The sequence below is a fragment of the Salvelinus namaycush genome, chromosome 22 (assembly GCF_016432855.1).
Source record: "Salvelinus namaycush isolate Seneca chromosome 22, SaNama_1.0, whole genome shotgun sequence".
Lineage (NCBI taxonomy): Eukaryota > Metazoa > Chordata > Actinopteri > Salmoniformes > Salmonidae > Salvelinus > Salvelinus namaycush.
Genome location: NC_052328.1, coordinates 29,305,448 through 29,330,878, shown reverse-complemented (window position 1 = coordinate 29,330,878; position 25,431 = coordinate 29,305,448). Strand labels below are relative to the sequence as shown.

Sequence of the window (25,431 nt, the reverse complement as noted above, 5' to 3'; positions counted from 1 at the left end):
TGTCTGTAGATCTCACTTTTACCAATGGATCCCATCTCCTACACACGTGAACATTCTTCACCTGCTGACCTCACCTAATTTACCAGTGGATCTTACCTCATTTACCTGTGGAAACTCAACTTTATATTTTTACACGTGGGTCTCACTTTTACCTGTTAACTTCATCTTTAGACCTCACTTTTAACCTCTGACACCACCTTTAAATTAGCACCATCTCATCTACCTGAGGACCTCACCTTTAGTCCTACCTGTGGCTCTGACTACTACTTGTCCCAGGAGAGATGTCGCATAGTGCCAGCACCTTGGATCTGGACGTTACCACCAAGTACAGTATGTTGGAAGGGAAGGCCCAACGGCGCTCCACTACCCTGCGTTCCCAGGCTCAGCCCAAAGCCTCCAAGCCAGGCGATGCTCTGCAGTGGTGGAAAAGGTACCCAATTGTCATACTTGAGTAAAAGTAAAAATACCTTAATAGAAAATGAATCAAGTAAAAGTGAAAGTCACTCTGTTAAATACTACTTGAGTAAAAGTCTAAAAGTATTTGGTTTTAAATATACTTATTAAGTATCAAAAGTAAAATAATAAATAATTAAAAATATTTTTTTAACAGATAGCCAGGCGCAAACTCCAACACTCATACATCATTTACAAATGCCAGATCATAGGCAGTAGGGATGACCATGGATGTTCTCTTGATAAGTGCATGAATTGGACCATTGTCCTGTCCTGCTAAGCATTCAAAATGTAACGAGTACCTTTGGGTGTCAGGATAAATGTATGGGGCAAAAAGTACATTATTTTCTTAAGGAATGTAGTGAAGTAAAAGTTGTAAAAATTGTAAAGTAGTACTTTAAAGTATTTTTACTTAAGTACTTTACACCGCTGACATTCTGTGTGACTTCTGCACCATGCAGAAACAGAAGGTTTGAAATTGTTTAATCTTAACATTGTTTGGTTAATTTTTGGGGGTTCTATATTGTAAAGTGTTTTGGGGTCCTGGAAGAGCATTATATAAAACCTGTGTTTTCTTTCTCTTCTGAAGGCTGTGAAGTCCTGTCTGCTGTGCCAGGTCTCCTACTGTGAGACATACGTCAGGCCTCCTACTGTGAGGCATGTGCCTGGCCTTCTACTGTGAGACATACGTCAGGCCTCCTACTGTGAGGCATGTGCCAGGCCTCCTACTGTGAGACATATGCCAGGCCTCCTACTGTGAGACATGTGCCTGGCCTCCTACTGTGAGACATGTGCCTGGCCTCCTACTGTGAGACATGTGCCTGGCCTCCTACTGTGAGACATGTGCCAGGCCTCCTACTGTGAGACATGTGCCTGGCCTCCTACTGTGAGACATGTGCCAGGCCTCCTACTGTGAGACATGTGCCAGGTCTCCTACTGTGAGACATGTGCCAGGTCTCCTACTGTGAGACATGTGCCAGGTCTCCTACTGTGAGACATGTGCCAGGCCTCCTACTGTGAGACATGTGCCTGGCCTCCTACTGTGAGACATGTGCCTGGCCTCCTACTGTGAGACATGTGCCAGGCCTCCTACTGTGAGACATGTGCCTGGCCTCCTACTGTGAGACATGTGCCAGGCCTCCTACTGTGAGACATGTACCTGGCCTCCTACTGTGAGACATGTGCCAGGCCTCCTACTGTGAGACATGAGCCAGGTCTCCTACTGTGAGACATGTGCCAGGTCTCCTACTGTGAGACATGTGCCAGGTCTCCTACTGTGAGACATGTGCCAGGCCTCCTACTGTGAGACATGTGCCTGGCCTCCTACTGTGAGACATGTGCCAGGTCTCCTACTGTGAGACATGTGCCAGGCCTCCTACTGTGAGACATGTGCCAGGCCTCCTACTGTGAGACATGTGCCTGGCCTCCTACTGTGAGACATGTGCCTGGCCTCCTACTGTGAGACATGTGCCTGGCCTCCTACTGTGAGACATGTGCCTGGCCTCCTACTGTGAGATATGTGCCAGGCCTCCTACTGTGAGACATGTGCCTGGCCTCCTACTGTGAGACATGTGCCAGGTCTCCTACTGTGAGACATGTGCCTGGCCTCCTACTGTGAGACATGTGCCTGGCCTCCTACTGTGAGACATGTGCCAGGTCTCCTACTGTGAGACATGTGCCTGGCCTCCCACTGTGAGACATGTGCCTGGCCTCCTACTGTGAGACATGTGCCTGGCCTCCCACTGTGAGACATGTGCCTGGCCTCCCACTGTGAGACATGTGCCTGGCCTCCCACTGTGAGACATGTGCCTGGCCTCCTACTGTGAGACATGTGCCTGGCCTCCTACTGTGAGACATGTGCCTGGCCTCCTACTGTGAGACATGTGCCTGGCCTCCTACTGTGAGACATGTGCCTGGCCTCCCACTGTGAGACATTTACATCATTTAGCAGATGCTCTTATCCAGAGCAACTTACATGAACAGTTAGGGTTAAGTGCTTTGCTCAAGGGCACATTGACAGATGAGGGAGAAGATATGTGCCCAGCACGAAAAGCTGCTGGAGGTGTTCTGCCCCACCGACCAGACCTCAGTCTGTGTTCTCTGCATGATGGACTAACACAAGCACCACAACACTGTGCTGGCTGGCACCGAGAGGATTGAGAAACAACTAAATTAGTTTTGGTAACACCGTGTTCTAGTCTACCTGTATAAAAGGCTAGACAGATATTCTAGCACCGGGGTGTCCTCCCTTGGAACAGCTGTCTGAAGCTAGCCTTTTATACACTCCCTAATTATCCTTTCATATAGACTTTATAACAGCTACATGAGACATTATGACATCCATCATAGGTCTGGTTCATATGTTGATGTTCCTAAAACATTGTGTAAACGTTGTCCCCTACGGAAACAGCTGGGGTCCACCCTAGTGAAGTCTCAGCAGAGGATTGATCAGTGAGTGAAGAAGTGGACAGACCTTTGCCAGGCTGTGGAGTCAGTCAAGGTGGGTTCTTAAAAATCCAAGACAAAAAAAAGACAAGACTTCCAGAAATATGAGTCATTTTAACCCGTTTTCTATTCAAATAACAGTGTCCATTTACATTTGTGCCCTGTCTCCTGTAACAGCAAACACTCATGTTCATTTGGAGGAAATAATGCTCCCATTGGCAGGATGGATGAAACTGGCATTGAAACCAGTGTGTCAGATATATTCTGTGTATCTGCAGAACAGGTTAGGTGAATACCATCTAATAGTTCAATCGAGCACAGGCTTAACTGAATGAACAACAAAGACGGAATGCAATATGACATTTTATTAAACCGTTTTGGGAATGACCTCGTCTGATGATGCCCAGATGTGATGGCAGGTAGCCCTGCTGGCATCAGGGCTGCTGGCATCAAAACCCCCACATTGTTGGTCTCATTCAGTAGTTTTTACCTGATAAAGTAGAATCCTGTAGTAGAATTATTTTAAAAGTACCATTCATATTCCAAAAACATACATTGAAAATGATAACGTTACTGTTGCTGCTTCCTGTTGTCGTGGCTTTTTGCTTTATGGCCGAGTGTCAAAGGACTGGTTTTAGATGCCCAAATTCATGATCAATATGCTGAAATAAATTACGATATTTTGAAGACCAATAAATAAAAGATACTCCCTACACACACGTCACACTTATGTTCAGATTATTTGTATTTTGCTAAATTAGTACCTTCTAAATTGGACATGCACCAATATTTACAAAGCGGTCACTGTTCTACTGTAATCAATAGAATCACAATTGAATCACTCACATCAATATTGTATTGAAATCAATGGAAGTGGGACAATAAACGCGGCGACATGTACCGTTTGCGCTCTTCTAACAGACAACAAACCTACATGTCTGACGATATATGATCACCTGTCGTTTCCATTTATCAATTTATATATCTGTGAGAAAATTATTTCGGTAGATGGCCAATACGGAAAAGGAAACAAAACACCGTTTGACTGGATAATTTAAACGAATCACCACCTCACATCGATTTGTAACTAGCGACAGGGGTTGGTTTTCATTTTAATTATAGTTTAACCCTCAAATCCATGAATTCATGTGAGTCCAGATACTTTGATGGGCGGAGTGCCCGAATTTATTCAACCCACGGTGTTTTCAACATGATAGTTACGTTCTTTTGTCCCACTACCGACTGGCGCGTATGACAAAAACACTTGTACTAAACGAAAGATAATGATCTGTTTTAAACAATAGATTTTGGGAGATCGGGATGACTATAAGCGTTAATGCTAAAATCACCAATCTGAGGTAAAAACGATGTGTATTTCCTGTAATTCACGTGTGGTGAAAACGTTAATCTGTGTAATGTAGTAACACGTTCTGTCCACGATAGGGAAGTTACCGTAATATAACGTAGTAATTCAATATTTTCTATATGATAATAAATGTAACACACACACACATTTTCACAACAATGACATATATTTCTTCCTATTTTAACCATGGAGAAACATTTTAAATGCTCCTAAACACAATTTAACCAGGATTTAGATTAGATCCTGTGTGGCTCAGTTGGTAGAACATGGCGCTTGCGATGCCAGGTTTGTGGCTTCGATTCCTATAGAAAAAAAGTATGAAGACGTACTGTAAATTGCGCTGGTTTAAAGCGTCTGCTAAAAATCTAACATGTAGATCGTCCATTGGATCTGTGCAGCAGGCAAAAAATGTTACTTCCCTATGTAGAGGGTAAATAGGTGAATGACATTCTGCATATGGCTAATAAAAGGAGAATATGATGATACTGTAACGACCCTGGGTTTATAACCGCGGAAATCGACTCTGCCGCACGAGCATGCTTTTGCGGCACAGTCGATAGCGCGCCGGACCTCGTGCTCGAAGGTCGAGGGTTCGAGACCTGCTCCCTGCTGTTTCATCACAATACGTTTGTATTCATTCCCACTATTTCCGTAGAATAGGAATCAAAGTAAATTATGTTATGCTTACTGGATGAAGTAATGTAAACTACTACTAGATAATCTGCCTCTGAAGCTAATCAGGGTTGGTACCTGGATGGGAGACCAGATGCTGCTGGAAGTGGTGTTGGAGGGCCAGTAGGAGGAAAAAATATCCCAATGCTCCATTGGGGACATTGCCCTGTGTAGGGTGCCGTCTTTCGGATGGGACGTTAAACAGGGGGACTGAATCTCTGTGGTCACTAAAGATCCCATGGCACTTATCGTAAGAGTAGGAGTATTAACCCTGGTGTCCTGGTTAAATTCCCAATCTGACCCTCATGGCCACCTGATCCTCCACAGCTTTCAATTGGCTCATTCATCCCCCCTCTTCTCCCCTGTAACTATTCCCCAGGTCGTTGCTGTAAATGAGAATGTGTTCTCAGTCAAGTTACCTGGTAAAATAAAAAAAATATGAACACATGAAGGTGTTGCTACTCCCAGTGGTGGAAAAACACAGAACATTTATGATTAAACAAACATTGACAACTAATCATGTGTCAAAATAAGAGAAAACTGGAACTTGTATTACAGTCATTATTCCTATAGGCAACTATAAGGAAGCAACAGCATAATTACACTGCATATTACACTGGTAGTTCCTCTGATGTAGGGCCTTGTTTGATCTATCTGGTTGAAACCTCCTGGCGTAAAGGTTAAGTGTTGGATTGACAGTCTCAGGGTCCTGTGTTCATGTCCTGTTTGGGGCTACTTCCCCCTGAATATGCAACGACCCTCCCACTCTGTCTGCCGAATTCTTTCTCTCTGCTCTTGTTTTCCTGGGCTCTGTTGCGTGCATAGATGGTGATAATGAAGGGTGTTGAATGGTGCCAAAGCAAACAAACAAGCCACAAAATGCCACAGCCAAAATCCAACAGTGTGTCTGCGTGGAGTCTCCTCAATATATGGGGGAACGGTGTATTTATCCCCAGGACACACCTGGGCTCGGGTGTGTCCCGGGGATAAATACACCTTTCCCCCATTCATCGAGGAGACTCTCCACACAGACACACTTGAATTTTGGCTGTGGCATTTTGTGGCTTGTTTGTTTGGCACCTATATGTGACGGGCTGACCTTGACCAAACTACTCTGAGGGCTCAGGTGTGATGACGTCACATGCCAGACTAGGAAAGGACAGGGGTTTCAGATAATATTTTTCAAAGCACTCATAGTGCTTTATGATATATGGTGGTTGGATTGGTGGATGGTCAGACTCATATTCAATTAACGCAACTAATTCAATTCTCTTCAATCCCAGCCCCTGTGTGAGGAGGGTTTGTCAAGGAGTCACTGCTACTGGGAGGTGGACTGGAGAGGCACAGATACAGACATCACCATCACCTACCAAAGCATCAACCGCAAGGGCAACAGCATGCAGCCTGGGGTGGAATGACAAGTCCTGGAGCCTGTACTGCTCTGAGGACAAATACTCCTTCGTGTACAAGAACCAAAGCACAGATATAGCCACAGTGTATCTGATAGCTTGAACCTCCCTCACAAAGTACAGACCACTTTCATAGAGCATCTCTACCCTGCCTTCAGTCAGTGGTGTAAATATAATTGAAAGTACTACTTAAGTAGTTTTGGGGGTATCTGTACTTTACTATTTATATTTTGGACAACTTTTACTTCACTACATTCCTAAATAAATAATGTACTTTTTACTCCATACATTTTCCCTGACACGCAAAAGTACTTATTACATTTTGAATGCTTAGGACAGGAAAATGGTCAAATTCACGCACGTATCAAAAGAATATCCCTGGTCATCCCTACTGCCTCAGATCTGGCATTTGTAAATTATGTCTGAGTGTTGGATACATAAGTATATTTTAGCAATTACATTTACTTTTGATACTTAACTTTATTTAAAACCAAATACTTTGCTTTTTCTCAAGTAGTATTTTACTGGGTAACTTTCACTTTTACTTGAGTCATTTTCTATTATGGTATCTTTACGTGGATACTTTTTCCACCTCTGCCTTCAGTGTGTGGGGCTTTAGTGGGAACAGCTGAAGGGAGGTCTTGAACCAGTGATCCTACGGTTTCAGAGAAATCTCACTAAATCTGTGCCATAAAGGTCCAAACTTCTTGTAGTTGTATGCTTACATACAGGGAGGTTATACAAGCATATTGTATGAAATTTTAAATTATTGATGCTCATTATTATTTATTGCCTTACCTCCTTACGCCATTTGCACACACTGTAAATATACATTTTCTATTGTGTTATTGACTGCACGTTTGTTTATTCCATGTGTAACTCTCTGTTGTTGTTTGTGTTGCACTGCTTTGCTTTATCTTGGCCAGGTGACAGTTGTAAAGGAGAACTTGTTATCAACTGGCCTACCTGGTTAAATAAAGGTGAAATAAAAAAATAATAAAGTGTGGATATTTGGTTAATGCTGTCACTACAATATATGAATTACATTGTAATAATTACAGAGAGATACAATGTTGTTTTATTATGAAAAAACATGTTTTTGATTAGAGGAAAATACTAATAAAATGTTGCGAAAGCTTTGAGATGAGTGATGGGTCGGAATGTACTCTGACAGTTTTGTGACACAATTACAAATTAGTGTTGCAATGACAATGTTCTCTAACTGTCCGTTCTTGTAAATGTATCACAAATAAAATGAAATAGCTTTTGAATCTAAGAAAGAACTGTATTGACGTTATACTAAAAACACACTTAATGCAAGGTTCAATTTACAGCCAAGCACCAGTTTTTCATTAATAATTTAGGAGGTTTCGAAGCACTAGGTGGCAGTATAAATGCATTCAATCTCGCCCTGCTGACACCAATGCATTTACATTGCGTTGGAGTCATCGGATCTTCATTTTGATTAACTGAAGGGAATTGATCGTTTTGGAAACCTTGAATGGAGTGAATGGAAGCATATCAAACACAAGTGATGATGAGTTCGATATCACTCAAAGCATGCACGGACCAACTGTCAAGTGTCTTCACTGACATTTTCAACCTCTCCCTGGCCGAGTCTGTAATACCTACATGTTTCAAGCAGACCACCATAGTCCCTGTGCCCAAGGAAGCGAAGGTAACCTGCCTAAATGATTACCGCCCCGTGGCACTCTCGTTGGTAGCCATGAAGTGCTTTGAAAGGCTGGTCATGGCTCACATCAACAGCATCCTCCCGGACACCCTAGACCCACTCCAGTTTGCATACCGCCCCAACAGATCCACAGATGACACAATCTCAATCGCACTCCACACTGCCCTTTCTCACCTGGACAAAAGGAACACCTATGTGAGAATGCTGTTCATCGACTTCAGCTCAGCGTTCAACACCATAGTGCCCACGAAGCTCATCACTAAGCTAAGGACTCTGGGACTAAACACCTCCCTCTGCAACTGGATCCTGTACTTCCTGACGAGCCAACCCCAGGTGGTAAGAGTAGGCAACAATACGTCAGGACAAGAACCTCTCCCTCAATGTGAGCAAGACAAAGGAGCTGATCGTGGACTACAGGAAAAGGCGGGTTGAACAGGCCCCCATTAACATCAACGGGGCTGTAGTGGAGCGGGTCGAGAGTTTCAAGTTCCTTGGTGTCCACATCACCAACGAACTATCATGGTCAAAACATACCAAGACAGTCGTGAAGAGGGCACGACAAAGCCTTTTCGCCCTCAGGAGACTGAAAATATTTGTCATGGGTCCCCAGATCCTCAAAAGGTTCTACAGCTGCACCATCAAGAGCATCCTGACCGGTTGCATCACCGCCTGGTATGGCAACTGCTCGACATCTGACTGTAAGGCGAGGGTAGTGCGAATGGCCCAGTACATCACTCTATACCAGGTGGTGTCAGAGGAAAGCCCGTAAAATTGTCAGACTCCAGTCACCCAAGTTATAGACTGTTTTCTTTTCTACCGCACAGCAAGCGGTACCGGAGCGCCAAGTCTAGGACCAAAAGGCTCCTCAACAGCTTCTACCCCAAAGCCATTAGACTGCTGAACAATTCATAAAATCGCCACCAGACAATTTACATTATTGATCCCCCCTTGTACACTGCTGCTACTCACTCATAGTCACTTCGCCCCCATCTACATGTACAGATTACCCAAACTAGCCTGTACCCCTGCACACTGACTCGGTACCAGTGCCCCTTGTATATAGCCTCATTATTGTTATTCCTTGTTACTTTTTAATATTACTTTTTACTTTAGCCTACTTGGTAAATATTTTATTCTTCTTGAACTGTACTGTTGGTTAAGGGCTTGTAAGTAAGCATTTCACGGTAATGTTTACACTTGTTGTATTCGGCTCATGTGACAAATAAAGTTTGATTTGATTGATTCCGTTCCAGCCATTACTATGAACCTGCCCTCCCCAATGAAGGTGCCACCAACCTCCTGTGGTTTGAAATAGTCATGAAGATGGATGAATGAGTGCCGAAATTGTTTCTCTATGGATTTAGATGTAATGTATATGACGCAATCGTGTACCTTCTACTAAGCTATGTTTATTTCATGCCACCTATTTTGTTTGACAAGAAGTTCTACTTTCCAGGCAGACTATTGAGATGCACCATGTTGTCAAAAATATACCACAAGACATGCGTGCCGAAAACGGTTATTGGGATGTAGGCCTAGTTAATACACTGAGTAACAGACTGTTGTCAACAGTGTGACCTAAATTCACAGAATAATGAGGATAACCATTTTTCTTAAAACAGGAACAAACGAACAAACAAAGCATTAGTCAAACAAACAAATCAGAGCTAAACTGCAGGCTCGAACATCGATGCATGTGGGGGCGCGAGAAATCTAATAGGTTCGCTTGATTTAGTTCACCCGACCGTCGGTGAGCGGAGTTCGTCATTTGTGGCCATTGGATATTCAGTCGTTTTCTGCACCACTTGTCCAACCGGGCGAGATAAATTGAACGTACCCAGTCTCCCCCGATGGGGGAGGAGTTGCGCTCAACAGCTGGCAAGCCTGCTTTGATGATTTTTGACAATGCTACCTCCCCACGGAGATACACGAAACACCGTCGGTTCCCTCAGAAAAGACACACACTAATTGTCCAATTCAAAGAAGAAAAACGAACAAGGGGGACTTAACTGTCAAAATATTCAAAACGAATGTATACTGACCCGTTGGTATTTTTCGTGAGAAACAGGAGAGATTTGCCTCGTTTAAAGATGCCTTTTTGACAGAGCTGTTGCAGCTATAGGAGCTCGAGACGAGAGTGAGGTGAAACGAAAGTTGGGAGCAAAAAACGAATCTTTCCAAAAGGGAAACGGTAAGATGCTGAGAATCTATCTTATCTTTATTTCCTGTAACAATTGGCTAGAGTTGATAGGCAATTTAGCATCAAACCGCTAACTGAATAATTAATATATTGCTGCGAAAGTGTCGAAAAAGTAATCTTGTGTGTTTACACTGTAAACCAGTTGACTATAGTCACCCATACCTAACTCATCTGTCCAGATTTCATAATAGCCAATAGTGACAACACGATGATGGTGATGTTGAGTAGCCTATCTTCTTCCTCTTTCCAGACTGCACACGTCGCCTCTCCACTCACTCCCTTTCCTCGCCTTCAAGTCACAAACACGTCGGCTGAGATGCGGCTGCCAGTTACCTGGAGTTAAATGCTAGTCCATGAGAGGAGAGTGCGAGTTTGGCCAAGGACGAGGAGAAAGAAGAAGAGGACTATTTCCTGAAACAGAGGGACCGAGGGACAGAGCAGGGAGAGGACATGTCTCTTTGGGTCATACTACCTGTTAGTCTGCCTTCCTTGACCATCACTGGAATATGGGTTGTGTGAGTGTTTCTGCTTTTTGTTGATCTTTTAAGCCAACTCAAAATAGTCCATTGTTGTTTGGTCCTTTGGCCAAAGGCACAACATGTCTGGCACAGAATCTCAAACAGTCAGTCAGTGGCCAACTGTCATACAACATCAAAATACCATGATAAAGCAATCCACAGCCATAGTTTTATATAGATTTTTTTTATACCTGACATTTCATGGCAGGATTGGACAGTATCTAGTCATGCAAACCAACTGTGCCAACCACCACCACTGCTCTGGTCATAGAACCTGGCTGCATAGCTGCTGTGCATTCCAGGGCTCCATGGTCATATGAGTAGATTAGTTCTCTCCCCAGGCCTGCATGTGGCCTTAGATCACTACTGTCTATTATAGCTTGGGCTGTGATTCATCTCTCCCTCTCTCCCTCTCTCCCTCTTTCAAAATAGCAGGTTCAGGTAGACTGTAGGCCTATTGCTACAGGCCTCCCTATTCAATCCTTTATTAGGTCTAGGTCTATGTGAAGTCACTTGGGGTTGAGTCCTTAGATGAGTGTCTAGGGGTGACATTTGTCCTGCTCGAGTAGGGCTTGGAGGGAATGAGAGGGGATGAAGTTTCAAGTTTTGTCACTTCACAAGTACAGTGAAATGCCTTTCTTGCAAGCTCTTTCCTGTAATCAATATCAGTAGTGCTATAAAGTAAAGTAGAACAAAAACATATGAGAAATAGAAATAAAAACACAAGAAAAGTAAGCAGACCCTGCTCCAGGGTCTGCTCCAGAGTCAGTAGCTATATACAGGGTCTGCTCCAGAGTCGGTAGCTATATACAGGGCCTGCTCCAGAGTCGGTAGCTATATACAGGGCCTGTTCCAGAGTCGGTAGCTATATACAGGGTCTGTTCCAGAGTCGGTAGCTATATACAGGGTCTGTTCCAGAGTCGGTAGCTATATACAGGGTCTGCTCCAGAGTCGGTAGCTATATACAGGGTCTGCTCCAGAGTCGGTAGCTATATACAGGGTCTGCTCCAGAGTCGGTAGCTATATACAGGGTCTGCTCCAGAGTCGGTAGCTATATACAGGGTCTGCTCCAGAGTCGGTAGCTATATACAGTGTTAGGGGTATGTATAGGGGTAAGAATATGTATAGGGGTAAGAAGACTAGGCATAAGGATATGTGATAAACAACAGAGTAGACACATTAGAAAAAGAAAAGACGTAATGAGGGTGGATGGAGAGACAAAAAGAGTGAGGAAGGAGGGACACTGAGGGAGGAGGGGGCGTTGGCTGCTGTGTTGCCGCCAGATTCCTCTCACCTATTTCCTTCCTGTCCAGTGGGACTCACAAGGGCACCCTGTCTCCCAGAGCAGTCAAGGGTCCCTTTCCTTGAGCAGCGTAATGTGAAAGGGCGCGCTTTGTTACGTAACCCCCCCCCCCCCCCCCCCCCCCCCCCCTTAGGATAAGTACTGGACTGATGGGATAGTGCTTATTCAGGGATTTCACACGGCAACCCACACCCACATACAAACACTGTACCCTGTTCTGCGCCATGAAATAGCTACTGAGAACTAGACAATAACTTTATAGTACAGTCCACTCAAAGCTAGCCAGCTTCTTACATAGATTCTTCCATCAACCTTTCTGTTTGCAAATGTTTTTTTTCTATTGAAAAAGCTGCATGTAAATTGGCAATTCAGTGCAGAGGCCTTTTTCCATGCTCTTCTCAATGAGGAAAACAGGGAATATTAAATATTAAATTGACCTTTTAGGTGTAACCTGCACAGATAGTCAGCCATTAAGCTCCTCTCTGTTTTCTTTCAGTGGATGACATCTTGGATGCTGATTTGATTACAGAACAACAAATGATCGCAGCACTTTCTCCGATGACATTTCATCTTCATTTAATTTATCATGGGGCAGTAAGAGTTTTTAGATTCAACAGTCTATCTACATTTCTGTTTAGTGTGTAGTTAGTTGTCCATGATGAAACTGTTAGAAATAACCATGATAATTATTTTGTGGTGTTCCAGAATGTACAGATTCTAGAAGTTTCCATGGTAATTGAATATAATGGCACCGGAGGGAATGGCGGCTGTTTTACGGGCTTCAGACCAATTGTGCTATTTTGTTTATCTTTTTGCGCTGATCTTAACTTTTTCCTACATAATGTTTCCGCCATTGTTTCATATGACCGAAAAGAGCTGCTGGACATCAGAACAGCTATCACTAACCTCGATTTGGACGACGACTTCTACTTCAATGAGTCAGAGTTCGAAAGACACATTGATTATCGTGGACCAGGCCCAAATCCCCGACACTCCAAATAAAGAGGAGGAGGAGGCGGTGCTATAGAGGCCAGCGTGCGGGATACCTGGCGAGACTTATTGCCTCTACCCTCCATTCTATTGGCGGACGTGCAATCACTGGAGAATAAACTGGATGAGCTCTGTCAAGACTATCCTATCAACGTGATCTGAACTGTAATATCCTATGTTTTTCTGAGTCGTGGCTGAACAAGGACATGGTTAATATAAATCTAGCTGTTTTTTCTATACGTCGGCAGGACAGAGCGGTTGTGTCTGGGAAGCTCAGAGAAGGGTGTGTGCGTCTATGTTAACAACTGATGTGTGATCTCTAATATTAAGGAAGTCTCGAAGTTCTGCTCGCCTGAGTTCGAATACCTCACAATAAGCTGTAGACCACACCATTTACCAAGAGACTTTTCATCTATATTTTTCATAGCTGTCTGTTTACCACCACAAACCGATGCGGGCACTAAGACCACACTCAACAAGCTGTATAGGGCCATAAGCAAACACAAAAATGCTTACCCAGAGGCGGCTCTTAATGGTCGGTGACTAATGCAGGAAAACTGAAATCTGTTTTTACCTTATTTCTACCAGCATGTGACACCAGTGACATCACCTAGATCACCTTTACTCCACACACAGAGACACATACAAAGCTCTCCCTTGCCCTCCATTTGGCAAATCTGACCATAACTCCTGATTCCTGCTTACAAGCAAAAACTCAAACAGGAAGAGAACAAGAGGAACCCAGTTTTGTAACCGTCGGTGTGTAGTTGTGCGCTGCCAAATACAGAAGGTTAACCCATCTTATAAACTAATTGAGTTGTTTAATATACCTAGTACTCAATACGGGAGTGGTCCGATGAAGCGGATGCTTAGCTACATCATTGTTTCGCTAGCACAGACTGGAATATGTTGAGGAGTTTACCACATCAGTCACCAGCCATATTAAAAAGTGCATTGAAGACGTTGTCCCCACAGGGACCGTACGTACATATCCCAACCAGAAGCCATGGTTTACAGGCAACATTCGCACTGAGCTATGGCTAGAGATGCTGCTTTCAAGGATCGGGACACTAATCCAGAAGCTTATAAGAAATCCTGCTACATCCTCCGACAAACCAAACAGGCAACACATTAATACAAGCCCAAGATCGAATCCTATTACACCGGCTCTGACGCTAGTCGATGTGGCAGGGCTTGCAAACTATCATGGATTACAATGGAAAACCCAGCCGCGAACTGTCCAGTGACACAAGCCTACCATACAAGGTAAATACCTTCTATGCGCACTTCGAGGCTAGTAACACTGAACTATGCATGAGAGTTGATGTAAGACCTTTTAAACAGGTTAACTTTCACAAGGCCTTGGGCCTCCCGAGTGGCGCAGCAGTCTAAGGCACTGCATCGCAGAGCTAGCGGCGTCATTACAGATCAGGGTTGGATACCGGACTGTGTCGCAGCCGGGCCACGACCGGGAGACCCATGAGGCGGCACACAATTGGCCCAACGTCATCCGGGTTAGGGGAGGGTTTGGCCGGCCGGGATATCCTTGTCCCATCGCGCTCTAGCGACTCCTGTGGCGGGTGTCCCATCCCACCTCCTGTGGCGGGTGTCCCATCACGCTCTAGCGACTCCAGTCACCAGGTGTACAGTGTTTCCTCTGACACACTGGTGTGGCTGGCTTCCTGGTTTTGCAAGCAGTGTGTGAAGAAGCAGTGCGGTTTGGCGGGTTCGTGTTTCGAGGGACGCATGGCTCTCGACCTTCGCCTCTTCCGAGTTCGTATGGGTGTTGCAGCGATGGGACAAGACTGTAACTACCAATTTGGATATCACGAAAAGGGGTAACAATGTAAAAACATTTCCCAAGACCTTTAACCTTGGGTAGGGGGCAGTATTTTTACGTCCAGATGAAAAGCGTGCCCAAAGTAAACTGCCTGTTACTCAGGCCCAGAAGCTAGGATATGCATATAATTGGTATATTTGGATAGAAAACACTAACGTTTCTAAAACTGTTAAAATTTATGTCTGTGAGTATAACAGAACTGATATGGCAGGTAAAACCCCGAGGACAAACCATCCCCCCCAAAAAAAGACAATTTCAGCCTACCACTATTTTCAATGGCTATCACTTTTATTATAAGGCCAAGTCCTCCCAGATTGCAGTTCCTATGGCTTCCACTAGATGTCAACAGTCTTTTAGAAAGAGTTTCAGGCTGGTTTTTGGAAAAATGAGCCAGGAATTGTAGTTTTTCTAGGTGGCTCACATTTTGGCTGTAGTGTTTCCAAGCACGTGGAAGAGAGCGCGTTCTTTGGTATTTTTCTCCGGTAAAGACTAACGTTTCTCCGTCTTAAATTTTATAGTTTATTTACGTATTACGGTACCTAAGGTTTGATTGTAAACGTTGTTTGACTTGTTTGGAAAAGTTTATTAGGGAAACTGGGTGGATTATTGACTGAAGCGCACCAGCTAAACTGAGTTTTTATGGATATAAAGAAGGACATTATCGAATAAAAGGACCATTTGTGATGTAACTGGGACCTTTTGGAGTGCCAACAGAATATCTTCATCAAAGGTAAGGAATTTTTTATATCGCTATTTCTGACTTTCGTGTCGCACCTGTCTGGTTGAAATATGTTTTTCATGTGTTTGTATGCGGGGCGCTGTCCTCAGATAATCGCATGGTGTGCTTTCGCCGTAAAGCCTTTTTGAGATCTGAAATCTGACACAGCGGCTGGATTAACAAGAAGTTAAGCTTTATTTTGATGTATTACACTTGGGATTTTCTGAAAGTTAAATATTTATAATACTGTAATTTGAATTTCGCGCTCTGCAATTTCACCTGATGTTGGCCAGGTGGGACGCTACCGACGCTACCATAAGAAGTTAAACAGTTCAACATTCACCGCAGGTCCAGATGGATTACTTGGCCGTGTACTCAGAGCATGCGCTGACCAGCTGGCAAGTATCTTCACTGACATTTTCAACCTCTCCCTGACCCAGTCTGTAATACCTACATGTTTCAAGCAGACCACTATAGTCCCTGTGCCCAAGAACACCAAGGTAACCTGTCTAAATGATTATCGCCCCGTACCACTCACATCTGTAGCCTTGAAAGGCTGGTCATGGCTCACATCAACACCATCACTCCAATTCTCATACCTCCCCAACAGATCCACAGATGACGGAATCTCTATTGCACTCCACAATGCCCTTTCACAACAACCTTTCTCTCAACGTCAGCAAGACAAAGGACCTGATCGTGGACTACAGGAAACGGAGGGCCTAGCTCGCCCCCATTCACAACAACAGGGCTCTTGTGGAGCAGGTCGAGAGCTTCAAGTTCCTCAGGGATTTAGAGAAATTGCCCTTAGGCTCTAACCAACCCACACTTGGTGTTATTTTAACTTCAAGATATCCATGAGTTCACAAAACAGAGTTTGAGGAAAGTGGAAAACTGGTTGAAAACAGTTAGTCAGCCCAGCTCAGCGAGACGGGACTGTTCAGGTTGAGTGAATGTGATGATTGTGTTTCCCTTTTCTAACTGTCCTCTTTGTTTTATAAACCCTTCTGCTACAGTGTCTTGCGAAAGTATTCACCCTCCTTGGCATTTTTCCTATTTTTTTGCCTTACAATCTGGAATTACAATAGATTTTTGGGGGGGTTGTATCATTTGATTTACACAACGTGCCTACCACTTTGAAGATGCAAAATATTTTTGGTGAAACAAACAAGAAATAAGACAAAAGAACAGAACTTGAGCATGCATAACTATTCACCCCACCGAAGTCAATACTTTGTAGCGCCACCTTTGGCAGCAATTACAGCTGCAAATCTCTTGGGGTATGTCTCTATAAGCTTGGCACATCTAACCACTGGGAGTTTTGTCCATTCTTCTAGGCAAAACTGCTCCAGCTCATTCAAGCTGGATGGTTTCCGCTGGTGTACAGCAATCTTTAAGTCAGACTACAGATTCCCTATTGGATTGAGGTCTGGGCTTTGACTAGGCCATTCCAAGACATTTAAATGTTTCCCCTTAAACCACTCGAGTGTTGCTTTAGCAGTATGCTTAGGGTCATTATCCTGCTGGAAGGTGAACCTCTGTCCCAGTCTCAAATCTCTGGAAGACTGAAACCGGTTTCCCTCAATATCTCTGTATTTAGCGCCATCCATTCCTTCCCCATATCATGATGATGCTGCCACCACCATGCTTCACTGTGAGGATGGTGTTCTCAGGGTGATGAGAGGTGTTGGGTTTGCGCCAGACAGTGTTTTTTTTGATGGCCAAAAAGCTCAATTTTAGTTTCATTTGACCAGAGTACCTTCTTCCATATGTTTGGGGAGTCTTCCACATGCCTTTTGGCTAACACCAAACGTGTTTGCTTATTTCGTTCTTCAAGCAATGTTTTTTTCCCCGGCTACTCTTCCGTAAAGCCCAGCTCTGTGGAGTGTACGGCTTAAAGTGGTCCTTTGGACATATAATCCAATCTCCGCTGTGGAGCTTTGCAGCTCCTTCAGGGTTATCTTTGGTCTCTTTGTTGGCTCTGATTAATGTCCTCCTTGCCTGGTCTGTGAGTTTTGGTGGGCGGCCCTCTCTTGGCAGGTTTGTTGTGGTGCCATATTATTAAAATAAATAAAAATAATGGATTTAATGGTGCTCTGTGGGATGTTCAAAGTTTCTGATATTTTTTTATAACCCAACCCTGATCTGTACGTCTCCACAACTTTGTCCCTGACCTGTTTGGAGAGCTCCTTGGTCTTCATGGTGCCACTTGCTTAGTGGTGTTGCAGACTCTGGGGCCTTTCAGAATAGGTGTGTGTGTGGATATTGCACACAGGTGGACTTAAATAATGTGACTTCTGAAGGTAATTAGTTGCACCAGATCTTATTTAGGGGCTTCATAGCAAAGGGAGTGAATACATATGCACGCACCACTTTTCAGTTTCAAATTTATAGAATTTTTTGAAATAAGTAATAAGTAATTTTTTTTCACTTCACTAATTTGAACTATTTTGTCTGTCCATTACATGAAATCCAAATAAAAATCTATTTAAATTACAGGTTGCAATGCAACAAAATAGGGAAATCGCCAAGGCACTGTACCTGAGAGGCCCATGCAGGCGGAGGACACTCAGGAATCTTTTACTACCTGTGTGTGTGTGGAAGAGAGCTGTGGTATTCTGGATCTGTGTGTGTGCCTCCCATGTTTTGTCTGCCATTCACACCTACCTGTCCAAGTTCAGCTTGGTGTGTGTGAATGGCAGCGTAGCATACACAAGCTGACTCTTGTATTGTGGAGAAGTCCCTGTTACTGGGCTCGTGCTTTGATGCTCTTCCCCTCTCGCTCTCTTTCTCCCCCTCTTTCTCTCTCCATATTTCCCTATCTGTTGTCTCTCTCTCTGGCCTAGTGATGATGGTTATTCATGGTTGCCATGGCATCAGATGGCAGAGTTTGTGTTTACCAAATGTAATTTATTTTGGGGTTCAGGTGGTGTGTGTGCAAATGTTATGTCATGATGCCCCTAGTAGGGAGATATCACTATTTTCTCCTTTTTGACGTTATGGAGGTTTTTGACCGTATTTTATGTTTTTAAATAATGAAGTTCGAAATCTGACCCCTGAGCATTGTCAGATGTATGCGCACAGGAGGACAAACTGTGGGTGTTTCTCAATATGCATACTCCACACTCTCATGCTCCGAGTGCATTCTCTGAGGACATTCTCTTGAGTGCGTTCTTGTGAGGACGAAGAACACATGACATTTGAGAAGCCCCCCCCCCCCCCTCACTGTATTACCTCACGCTGCCCCTCCCATTCAGTGAATCTTCTTCCAGTCACAAAAATGGCAACAATAGAGACGAAACCAGATATACAAAAGCTAACGTTTTACTTCTTAACTATCAGGGAGCTATATGTGAATCACAGATATTTAGCTAACCAGATAGTTTAACAGGCAAAAATGACCTAAAACTAATGCTATGCAAGGTAGATGTTAATTAGTGGGTAGCTAACTGCCAATTCTATGTGGCTAGCTACAGTTGAAGTTGGAAGTTTACATACACCTTAGCCAAATACATTTCAACTCAGTTTTTCACAATTCCTAACATTTAATCCCAGTAAAAATTCCCTGTTTTAGGTCAGTTAGGATCACCACTTTATTTTAAGAATGTGAAATGTCAGAATAATAGTAGAGAAAATGATTTATTTCAGCTTTTATTTATTTCATCACATTCCCAGTGGGTCAGAAGTTTACATACACTCAATTAGTATTTGGTAGCATTGCCTTTAAATTGTTTAACTTGGTTCAAACATTTCGGGTAGCCTTCCACAAGCTTCCCACAATAAATTGGGTGAATTTTGGCCCATTCCTCCTGCCAGAGCTGGTGTAACAGAGTCAGGTTTGTAGGCCTCCTTGTTCGCACACACTTTTTCAGTTATGCTCACACATTTTCTATAGGATTGAGGTAAGGGCTTTGTGATGGCCACTCCAATACCTTGACTTTGTTGTCCTTAGGCCATGTTGCCACAACTTTGGAAGTATGCTTGGGGGTCATTGTCCATTTGGAAGACCCATTTGCGACCAAGCTTTAACTTCCTGACTGACGTCTTGAGATGTTGCTTCAATATATCCACACAATTTCCCCCCCTCATGATGCCATCTATTTTGTGAAGTGCACCAGTCCCTCCTGCAGCAAAGCACCCCCACAACATGATGCTGCCACCCCCGTGCTTCACGGTTGGGATGGTGTTCTTCGGCTTGCAAACATAATGATGGTCATTAGGGCCAAACAGTTCTATTTTTGTTTCATCAGACCAGAGGACATTTCTCCAAAAAGTACGATCTTTGTCCCCATTGTGCAGTTGCAAACCGTAGCCTTGCTTTTTTTATGGCTGTTTTGGAGCAGTGGCTTCTTCCTTACTGAGCGGCCTTTCAGGTTATGTTGATATAGGACTCGTTTTACTGTGGATATAGATACTTTTGTACCTGTTTCCTCCAGCATCTTCACAAGGACCTTTGCTGTTGTTCTGGGATTGATTTGCACTTTTCGCAGCAAAGTACGTTCATCTCTAGGAGACAGAACACGTCTCCTTCCTGAGCGGTATGACGGCTGCGTGGTCCCATGGTGTTTATACTTGCGTACTATTGTTTGTACAGATGAACGTGGTACCTTCAGGCGTTTGGAAATTGCTCCCAAGGATGAAACAGACTTGTGGGGGTCTACAATTTTTTTTCTGAGGACTTGGCTGATTTCTTTTGATTTTCCCACGATGTCAAGCAAAGAGGCACTGAGTTTGAAGGTAGGCCTTGAAATACATCCACAGGTACACCTCCAATAGGCTAATTGACCTCATTTGAGTCAATCAGAAGCTTGTAAAGCCATGACGTCATTTTCTGGAATTTTCCAAGCTGTTTAAAGGCACAGTCAACTTAGTGTATGTAAACTTCTGACCCACTGGAATTGTGATAGTGAAATAATCAGTCTGTAAACAATTGTTGGAAAAATTACTTGTGTCATGCACAAAGTAGATGTCCTAACCGACTTGCCAAACTATAGTTTGTTGACAAGAAATTTGTGGAGTGGTTGAAAAACGGGTTGTAATGACTCCAACCTAAGTGTATGTAAACTTCCGACATCAACTGTAGGTAACAGTAGTAGCTAGCCAGTTAACTCTAGCCCTATTGACTTACAATGGGCTTGCGGTCTACGTACACTACAGTGGGTATTGTAGGCAGGTAAACATGCAATCCTCAAATGTTTTCTTGCCTAACATCATTATTTGGAAACGGTATATTGATGATATTTTTGTTCTATTGAGGGGTGATGCAAAACTGCTCCAGGCGTTCCATGCTTTTCTTAACTCCTGTTCTACGCATCTGAGATTTACTGTGCAATCTGATACACGTCAAATCAGTTTTCTTGATCTTCTGATTAGAGGTCGACCGATTATGATTTTAACGCCGATACTGATTTATTGGAGGACCAAAAAAAGCTGATACCGATTAATCGGCCTATTTATTTATATATATATATTTGTAATAATGACAATTACAACAATACTGAATGAACAATGAACACTTATAACCTTATATAATACATCAGTAAAATCAATTTAGCCTCAAATAAATAATGAAACATGTTCAATTTAGTTTAAATGATGCAAAAAGTGTTGGAGAAGAAAGTAAAAGTGCAATATGTGCCATGTAAAAAAGCTAACGTTTAAGTTCCTTGCTCAGAACATGAGAACATATGAAAACTGGTGGTTCCTTTAAACATGAGTCTTCAATATTCCCAGGTAAGATGTTTTAGGTTCAATTCAACTAAATTGAACATAGGACTATTTCTCTATACCATTTGTATTTCATATACCTTTGACTATTGGATGTTATAATAGGTACTTTAGTATTTCCAGCCTAATCTCAGGAGATGATAGGCTTGAAGTCATAAACAGCGCAATACTTGAAGCATTGTGAAGAACTGCTGGCAAACGCAGGAAAGTGCTGTTTGAATGAATGCTTACGAGCCTGCTGCTGCTTACCACCGCTCAGACTGTTCTATCAAATCATAGACTTAATTATAATATAATAACACACAGAAATACGAGTCTTAGTTTCCGGATTTGACCATAGTAATGACCTATCATTTCGAAAACAAAACTTTTATTCTTTCAGTGAAATACGGAACCGTTCTGTATTTCATGTAACGGGTGGCATCCATAAGTCTAAATATTGCTGTTACATTGCACAACCTTCAATGTAATGTCATTATTATGTAAAATTCTGGCGTATTAGTTTGCAACGAGCCCAAACTGTTGCATATACCCTGACTCTGCGTGCAATGAACGCAAGAGAAGTGACACAATTTCCCTAGTTAATTATGCCTGCTGACATTAATTTATTTTAACTAAATATGCAGGTTTAAAAATACACTGCTCAAAAAAATAAAGGGAACACTAAAATAACACATCCTAGATCTGAATGAATGAAATATTCTTATTAAATACTTTTGTCTTTACATAGTTGAATGTGCTGACGACAAAATCACACAAATTATCAATGGAAATCAAATTTATCAACCCATGGAGGTCTGGATTTGGAGTCACACTCAAAATTAAAGTGGAAAACCACACTACAGGCTGATCCAACTTTGATGTAATGTCCTTAAAACAAGTCAAAATGAGGCTCAGTAGTGTGTGTGGCCTCCACGTGCCTGTATGACCTCCCTACAACGCCTGGGCATGCTCCTGATGAGGTGGCGGATGGTCTCCTGAGGGATCTCCTCCCAGACCTGGACTAAAGCATCCGCCAACTCCTGGACAGTCTGTGGTGCAACGTGGCGTTGGTGGATGGAGCGAGACATGATGTCCCAGATGTGCTCAATTGGATTCAGGTCTGGGGAACGGGCGGGCCAGTCCATAGCAGCAATGCCTTCCTCTTGCAGGAACTGCTGACACACTCCAGCCACATGAGGTCTTGCATTAGGAGGAACCCAGGGCCAACCGCACCAGCATATGGTCTCACAAGGGGTCTGAGAATCTCATCTCGGTACCTAATGGCAGTCAGGCTACCTCTGGCGAGCACATGGAGGGCTGTGCGGCCCCACAAAGAAATGCCACCCCACACCATGACTGACCCACCGCCAAACCGGTCATGCTGGAGGATGTTGCAGGCAGCAGAACGTTCTCCACGGCGTCTCCAGACTCTGTCACATGTGCTCAGTGTGAACCTGCTTTCATCTGTGAAGAGCACAGGGCGCCAGTGGCGAATTTGCCAATCTTGGTGTTCTCTGGCAAATGCCAAACGTCCTGCACGGTGTTGGGCTGTAAGCACAACCCCCACTTGTGGATGTTGGGCCCTCATACCACCCTCATGGAGTCTGTTTCTGACCGTTTGAGCAGACACATGCACATTTGTGGCCTGCTGGAGGTCATTTTGCAGGGCTCTGGCAGTGCTCCTCCTTGCACAAAGGCGGAGGTAGCGGTCCTGCTGCTGGGTTGTTGCCCTCCTACGGCCTCCTCCACGTCTCCTGATGTACTGGCCTGTCTCCTGGTAGCGCCTCCATGCTCTGGACACTACGCTGACAGACACAGCAAACCTTCTTGCCACAGCTCGCATTGATGTGCCATCCTGGATGAGCTGCACTACCTGAGCCACTTGTGTGGGTTGTAGACTCCGTCTCATGCTACCACTAGAGTGAAAGCACCGCCAGCATTCAAAAGTGACAAACATCAGCCAGGAAGCATAGGAACTGAGAAGTGGTCTGTGGTCACCACCTGCAGAACCACTCCTTTATTGGGGGTGTCTTGCTAATTGCCTATAATTTCCACCTGTTGTCTATTCCATTTGCACAACAGCATGTGAAATTTATTGTCAATCAGTGTTGCTTCCTAAGTGGACAGTTTGATTTCACAGAAGTGTGATTGACTTGGAGTTACATTGTGTTGTTTAAGTGTTCCCTTTATTTTTTTGAGCAGTGTATATACTTCAGTGTATTGATTTTAAGAAAGACATTGTTTATGGTTAGGTACATTCGTGCAACGATTGTGCTTTTTTCGCAAATGCGCTTTTGTTAAATCATCCCCCGTTTGGTGAAGTTGGCTGTCTTTGTTAGGAAGAAATGGTCTTCACACAGTTCGCAACGAGCCAGGCGGCCCAAACTGCTGCATATAACGCTACCCTGACTCTGTTGCACAGAACGCAAGTTAAGTGACACAATTTCCCTAGTTAAAAGAAATTCATGTTAGCAGGCAATATTAACTAAATATGCAGGTTTATAAATATGTACTTGTGTATTGATTTTAAGAAAGACTTTGATGTTTATGGTTAGGTACACATTGGTGCAACGACAGTGCTTTTTTTTCTCGAATGTGCTTGTTAACCTCTCTGGAATATGTGGGACGCACCTCAACAACAGCTAGTGAAATTGCAGGGCGCCAAATTCAAAACAACAGAAATCTCATAATTAAAATTCCTCAAACATACAAGTATTATACACCATTTTAAAGATAAACTTCTTGTTAATCCAGCCACAGTGTCTGATTTCAAAAAGGCTTTACGGCGAAAGCACACCTTTCGTTTATGTTAAGTCAGCGCCTAGCCACAGAAAAACATACAGCCATTTTCCAAAGAAGGAGAGGTGTCACAAAAGACAGAAATAGCGTTAAAATGAATCACTAACCTTTGATGATCTTCACCGGATGGCACTCCCAGGACTCCATGTTAGACAATAAATGTGTGTTTTGTTCGATAAAGTTAATCTTTATGTCCAAAAACCTAATTTGAAATTGGTGCGTTATATTCAGAAATGCATTGTCTCAGAAACATCCGGTGAAAGTGCAGAGGGCCACACCAAATTCCAGAAATACTCATCATAAACATTGATGAAAGATACAAGTGTTAAACACACAATTAAAGATACACTTCTCCTTAATGCACCCGCTGTGTCAGATTTCAAATAAGTTTTACAGTAAAAGCACACCATGCAAATATGTTAGGTCAGCGCCTAGACACAGAAAAACATACAGCCATTTTCCAACCGAGGAGAGGTGTCACAACTCAGAAATAGCATTATAAATATTCACTTACCTTTGATCTTCATCGGAATGCACTCCCAGGAATCCCAGTTCCACAATAAATTTGTGGATTTATGTCCAAATACCTCCTTTTTGTTCGCACGTTTAGTTCAGTAATCCAAATGCACAACGCGCGAGCACTAAGTCCAGACGAAAAGTCAAAAAAGTTACATTACAGTTCGTAGAAACATGTCAAACGATTGATTTATATACATCTTTAGGATGTTTTTATCATAAATCTTCAATAATATTCCAACCGGACAATTCCTTTGTCTTTTGAAATGAAGGGGAAAGTAGCTCGCTCTCACGGCTGCGCGTGAGACTTCGCTCATGGCATTCTGCCAGACACCTGGTTCAAACAGCTCTTATTCGCTCCCCCTTCATAGTAGAAGCCTGAAACAAGGTTCTAAAGACTGTTGACATCTAGTGGAAGCTTTAGGAAGTGCAATCTGACCCCATTTACACTGTATATTGGATAGACTTGAGAACCTACAAACCTCAGATTTCCCACTTCCTGGTTGAATTTTTTCTCAGGTTTTTGCCTGCCATATGAGTTATGTTATACTCAGACATCATTCAAACAGTTTTAGAAATTTCAGAGTGTTTTCTATCAAAATCTACTAATTATATGCATGTTCTAGCTTCTGGGCCTGAGTAGCAGGCAGTTTACTCTGGGCACCTTATTCATCCAAGCTACTCAATACTGTCACCCAGTCCCAAAGAAGTTAAATTGCCCGTTTGGCGAAGTAGGCTGTGATTCAATGATAAATTAACAGGCACCGCAGCCAAGATTCTGAGCCTGCTTGGCAGGGTTG

General features: G+C 43.3%; 1 protein-coding gene across 1 annotated transcript in view; it reads left to right on the top strand.

Annotated features, from left to right (window-relative positions):
• Positions 1 to 9,963: 9,963 nt before the first annotated feature.
• LOC120017731 (transmembrane protein 150A-like) overlaps positions 9,964 to 25,431 on the top strand; it is a 60,456-nt gene continuing 44,988 nt past the window's right edge. Inside the window, exons 1-2 of the mRNA XM_038960685.1 lie at positions 9,964 to 10,229; positions 10,489 to 10,753. Coding sequence (XP_038816613.1) covers positions 10,689 to 10,753 — 65 coding nt within the window. The 5' untranslated portion in view covers positions 9,964 to 10,229; positions 10,489 to 10,688. The remainder of the gene's footprint in view (positions 10,230 to 10,488; positions 10,754 to 25,431) is intronic.